This window comes from Mytilus edulis, chromosome 6, assembly GCF_963676685.1.
Source record: "Mytilus edulis chromosome 6, xbMytEdul2.2, whole genome shotgun sequence".
In the NCBI taxonomy this organism is placed as follows: domain Eukaryota; kingdom Metazoa; phylum Mollusca; class Bivalvia; order Mytilida; family Mytilidae; genus Mytilus; species Mytilus edulis.
In genome coordinates this window covers 5,368,525-5,373,952 of record NC_092349.1, presented here as the reverse complement: position 1 = coordinate 5,373,952, position 5,428 = coordinate 5,368,525, and the positions used below count along the sequence as shown (strand labels likewise).

Genomic DNA, 5,428 nt, shown 5'->3' with positions numbered 1-5,428 from the left:
GGTCTCATAGGCATTTAGACCAAATCTACTTAATATCTATGAAACACAATTTGTTAAGTAATTTAAAGTCATATGTATAAGTTATGTAATATATATACACACCTTGTGAGTGTCTGCTGTTACAGGTGTCTTGGTGAGAAATCCCTGAATAAAAATCATAACTTTTAAGATGATAAGGCACAAAGAAAGATAACTCAATTATGTTTTTATACTGCATGCTATTTTGAAAAGGACTATAGACATGTCAAATATCCGTGGAAAATTAATCATTGCAAGTGCCTTGAAGATGGTATTAACAAATTAATATTAATTTTATAATTATTATATCTGGAAGTAAATAAATTTTGTATGGAATTTTCACCGCACTTTATTTTTTATATAATTTTTTTTTCAATGGGGCAAATGTTGACATAATAAAGCCATGGCTAGCAAACTTCAGCATTTAAATACCATATTATCCATCTTGAACCACAATTTGATTTGTAGATGGTGGTTCTTTCAACAATATGACATAAAGGAATTATATAAATAAAAGGTAACACGAATGTCATACTAAGTAATCGCAAAACACATGAATCTATTTTTAGAACATTGGCGACGTCTGCAGGGAATTTCTTTAAAAGGGATATTCTTCTGTCATAGCAGACGACTGCTTTAGTTTTGGGGTTTTCTTTGTAACTTTAATAAAGAAAACAATAAAAACAGACAAATTTAGGCGAAACAAAGGAATGAAAATTCCGTAATATTACTATTTCTCAAATACCAACCTACAGAGGTATCCATGCCACCGTCTATTCCCTTGAAGGAGGATGTATCTTTCATGGCATTGATGATGTTTTCCTCTGCCATACTTATGGGTTTTGGTGCTGGTCCTCCTCCTGTTTTATTTCTCTCCTTTCTCTCGTATGTAAACTTTTTCTTGTCATCTCGGGTTAGATTCCTGAATTTGGTTTTAACAGTTGAAAGTTTCCTGTAACTGACCCTTAGAGCATTCACCTCGTCTGTTATCTTGGCCCACATCTTGTTTTTTGCATCTGCAGTTATGTCAGGGCCAAATTTTCCTCTCAATAACCCTAGCTCCTCCACCACTCTCTTACTGATCAAATTTACTTCCATACTTGTGAAGTTAGTCCCTCTGATTCTTGGTAGTTTTTTGTTGGGGGTTTGTTGTTCAGCCATTGTTAAACAGGAAGTGGAGGAAATTTGGGGAATTATGGGAAAATGTTAAATTAATCAGTTGTTAAATTTTGAACAACTTGTTAGTTAATGCAGTCGTTAAATATGTTTGAACAACATAATTTAACACAGAAATTAACTAACAACAATGTTAAAATTTAACGAGTTGTTAGGCTTAACTAGTCGTTAGCTTAACGACACTTTTGAACAACTGGGCCCAGCAACGAACTAGGTATTTATATATTTTTATTAATCAAAATCTTCTTAAAATAATGATTTAAAATCAAACAGTCATGAAATGCATATAATAGCATTTTTTTTTAACACGAACGTTACATACAAGAACTTGAGGCTGCTACTCAGACTTCATAAAACGTCAGCAATGTCTGAGCATTCATTTTTGTTCTTTAATCTTAAAACAATAAAGGATAATGACTAAAAAAAAAACAACGTTTTTTGCAGCACATGCGACGCTTATAGAAAAAAAAAAACTCAATTAAAAAAGAAAAACAAATAATACCGGTTTAATGTATAAATATGATTCTAAATAAAAAAAAATTTCAAACATTCATATTCCAAAAATTTCCTTGTAGTGGCAATGACCGCACATCCTTCAACTACCATGATCAAATCTGGAATAATAAAGTTTGATAATGTCAAATTCAGCGTAGGCATCAATAACCTACCAACGTATAAAACTACTGGGAAGTTTGTGATTGAGAAGGATGGAATGTATTTGATTTCGTCGTCAATTCAATCCATTAAATAACAGGTGTGGTTAACATAAGATACTATAGTTTCAAGCAATTGCATTGCAGTTAAGGAAATTAAAATTTTCAATATAAACCTTCGGATTTGTAATGTTATCGTTCATTTCCATCATGTCCATAGTACGATAAACCTGAATTCATTACATCACTTTACGTAAGCTTTACGAACGAAATTGGGTTTTTTTAAATATTTTGGTGCTATATTTGTTTGTTTGTTTTTATTTTTGAACTCATTATTCCTTTCTTCATCTCTAAACTCGGCCCAAGTTCTTTGATTGTATGTTACAATATATTTAAGGCTTTACAAATGCGAAAAACATAGTTAAGTAGAAAATGTGGTTTAGGTTTTAAAACATATATTCATTCACAATTGGAATCAGGGAATTGCTGCTATTATTTTAAGCTGAAAGAAATCATTTTTTTAACAAAATAGATAGTATGATATACAAGTTTCATCAGGTATCTTTAAATACTTTGAACTGGCATGTCTGTTACTTCTGTTCCCTTTTTGAATGCGTACACTACTAAGAGTCAAATATACAAAATATTCATTTTTCGTAGCAGAAAATTACAAAAATCCTTTGACCATCAGTTTCCCTAAAAATTTGAATGATCTTGGTATCATGGTAGTATGTTATTACATTTTACGGACGCCATCACGAGTTGGTTGACCGTTATGGAATAACCGTTTCACAAATGATATCGGATATGTTCCTTACGTCGTAACTACAATCCCCTTTCCTTAAATAAACGTGACCTACCGAATTAGACTTTCTACCGGAATTGTTATCACATAATTTAGCAACACGACGGGTGCCACATGTGGAGCAGGATCTGCTTACCCTTCCGGAGCACCTTGAGATCACCCCTAGTTTTTGTTGTGGTTCGTGTTACTTATTCTTTTGTTTTCTATTTTGTGTCATGTGTACTATTGTTTGTTCGTTTTTTTCATTTTTAGCCATGGCGTTGTCAGTTTATTTTCGATTTATGAGTTTGACTGTCCCTCTGGTATCTTTCAGTCCTCTTTTATTGATTTTTGTTTTAATTTGTTTTGGTATTACTGTCGTAGTATTTACAGAGTGTCCCTATAATGACCCTATTTTATTCACGATGTCTGTAATAATGACTGAGGATGTCTTTTATGTCCCTAACCAAGGTCAAGGGATACAAAAAACACACAAGGCTATTTTTACTGTCTGCAGACTTATATCAGTGGCAAGCAAAAACATTTATTGCGTAAAACAAATGAAACAAAGGAAATATGTTGCTTATTAACCAAAAGGCTGTTTTTGAAAAAACGAACCCAGTAATTATGATTTTTACCAAACATATAATATAAAGGTTATAGGTTGCACGTCAGTAAATATAGACAATGAAATTTCCTGTCGGGACCCTCTTTGCAGCTTAAACTGTGCCCCTTTCCAGGTAAGCATTGCATGCACTTGTCTGCACAAAGGGACAAACAAGCATATGCCCATTAATTTAAAAAAAAAGTTTTGTTATACTAAACATGGTAAGTGATATGATTTCAATTCTATGTTTCGGATCTTTGATGAGATTTCCTGATGCGCAAAGACACTGCGCATTTGGCATATAATGAAAATCAACAGAAATATAGGGATTAAAACTCTGAGTTTTACTCGATTGAAACATCAACCTTACAGCTCAAAAACTATTCAAACAATTAGAGGTATTCATATGAACTTTAGCAATAGCCAATTGTATACCAGGTTATGTCAAAAAAATCTAAATCGCCATGGTATGAAGAACTGTTGGTGTAAAGATCTTAACGAATGTTTATTTCAGACAGTTACGTCTTTAAGAAAAGGCGGAGTAAGACACGGATCACTTATGTCAACACATAGGTTTGCCAACCCTAGATTGTGGTTCCAAAAGTTAACTTCCTAATATCTCATAAAATATTAGCATGGAAAACTAAATTAAGCAATTTAGATTAAGAGTATTTATTTTCCGGAAAAATAATATTTATTTTCGTATCATGTGGTGAAATGTGTTTTGTATGAGGTATCAGAATGCAAAAGCTCGAATGTAATGAATGTTTTTAAAACTGGACAACGTTTAACATGTTTTTGAAGACAAAAAAGCGTACAAAAATGCTGCTTAAAATATATTTTTTATTAGGAGAAACTTGAAACCAATATCAGTTGAAAGCAAACAAATGGTATTTAGTGTAAAATAAATCCGAAATGTTTTTTTTTCTTTTCTGTTTCTTTTGCTGTCTGAATAGATGAAGAAATAGGCAGTTAATAACTTTTTGCAGGAAAAGATCAGTCAGTTTTCTGAATCTGGAATGATCTCGGTATTATGCTGGTATGTTATTACTTTTTTTCAATTTGGAAGGGTGTAACTGTAGTATTATTTAAAGAGTGTCTTTATAATAGATCTATTTTATTATTAAAGTCTTTAATAATAATTAGGAATATCTGTAATGTCCCTCAACAAAACAAAGGGACATTGAAACACACAAGGCCAGGTTTACTGAGTGCAGACGAATAACAGGATCAATAAAAACGTAAATCCAAAACAAAGGATGTTTGTCTTGTTCACACATCGTTGTCAATATGATGCAATTGTATGCGACTGTCGTACAATTGAGAGGTTTATAAACAGACATAATAAATAAACATATCAAAACATTGTGTTATAAACTTAATCACAACAAAAATAAGCAAATATTTCAAAAAAGACAAACAAAAGGGCATATATACAAAACATTTATTATAAATAGGCGTAAATATCGGTTAAGTCACAACAACCCATAAGAGGCACGTATAATCACAGGTATAAAGAGGTCAGCTTACAACCATCAACCATATACAAGTGTCTTCACAAAATTGTTAATTTCTTTATTGCTTACAGTGCTAGTAAGTTGTAAATAAATAAAGAAATACTTTCAAAGAACTGCAATAAGCATAATTTCTCTGAGGATATGAGACTTCAGATATACGATCGACATGTGCAAGTTAATTAGACATTAAAATTGTGATTCCTTTCTTATATTAATAGAAAATGAAAAATCAAGAATACCGAACTGCGAAGAAAATTTTAAACGGACAGTCCCTAATATGCAAACGGCAAAATCAAAAGCTCAAAACGACTCTGAATATCAGTGGTCAAGGGCTTGTATGAATCAAAATACAGTAGGAGGCCATTTCAAAAACTGAAAACAATGAACAAAATATCTAACTCTAGAGTGATCTTATTACACATTCACGTATGAACTTCCTCATCGTATATCATAAATTGAAAACGGCCTTCCAATTTTTTTCGGGATGTAATTACTAATTACAAAACAATCGATGAAAATCAAGAAATAATAAATTTGTAAAATTTATTTCGTCAAATCACAACAACCGCTTGCATATGCGCATTATGTAGAAATAAAATGTTCACAAAAAGAATTAATAGAACAAAGTTAAATATAAAACTTATTTATCAGTATCGTTATCAGATATGTATCA

General features: G+C 31.7%; 1 protein-coding gene across 1 annotated transcript; it reads right to left on the bottom strand.

Moving 5' to 3' along the window:
* Positions 1 to 711: 711 nt before the first annotated feature.
* LOC139529018 (uncharacterized) lies at positions 712 to 1,179 on the bottom strand. Its single transcript, XM_071325253.1, has one exon. The coding sequence runs from the start codon at positions 1,177 to 1,179 to the stop codon at positions 712 to 714; it is 468 nt and encodes a 155-aa protein (XP_071181354.1).
* Between the last annotated feature and the right edge of the window lie 4,249 nt (positions 1,180 to 5,428).

Excerpts from the sequence above, each read along its gene's own strand:
- LOC139529018 (XM_071325253.1), bottom strand. The coding sequence starts at position 1,179 with ATGGCTGAACAACAAACCCCCAACAAAAAACTACCAAGAATCAGAGGG.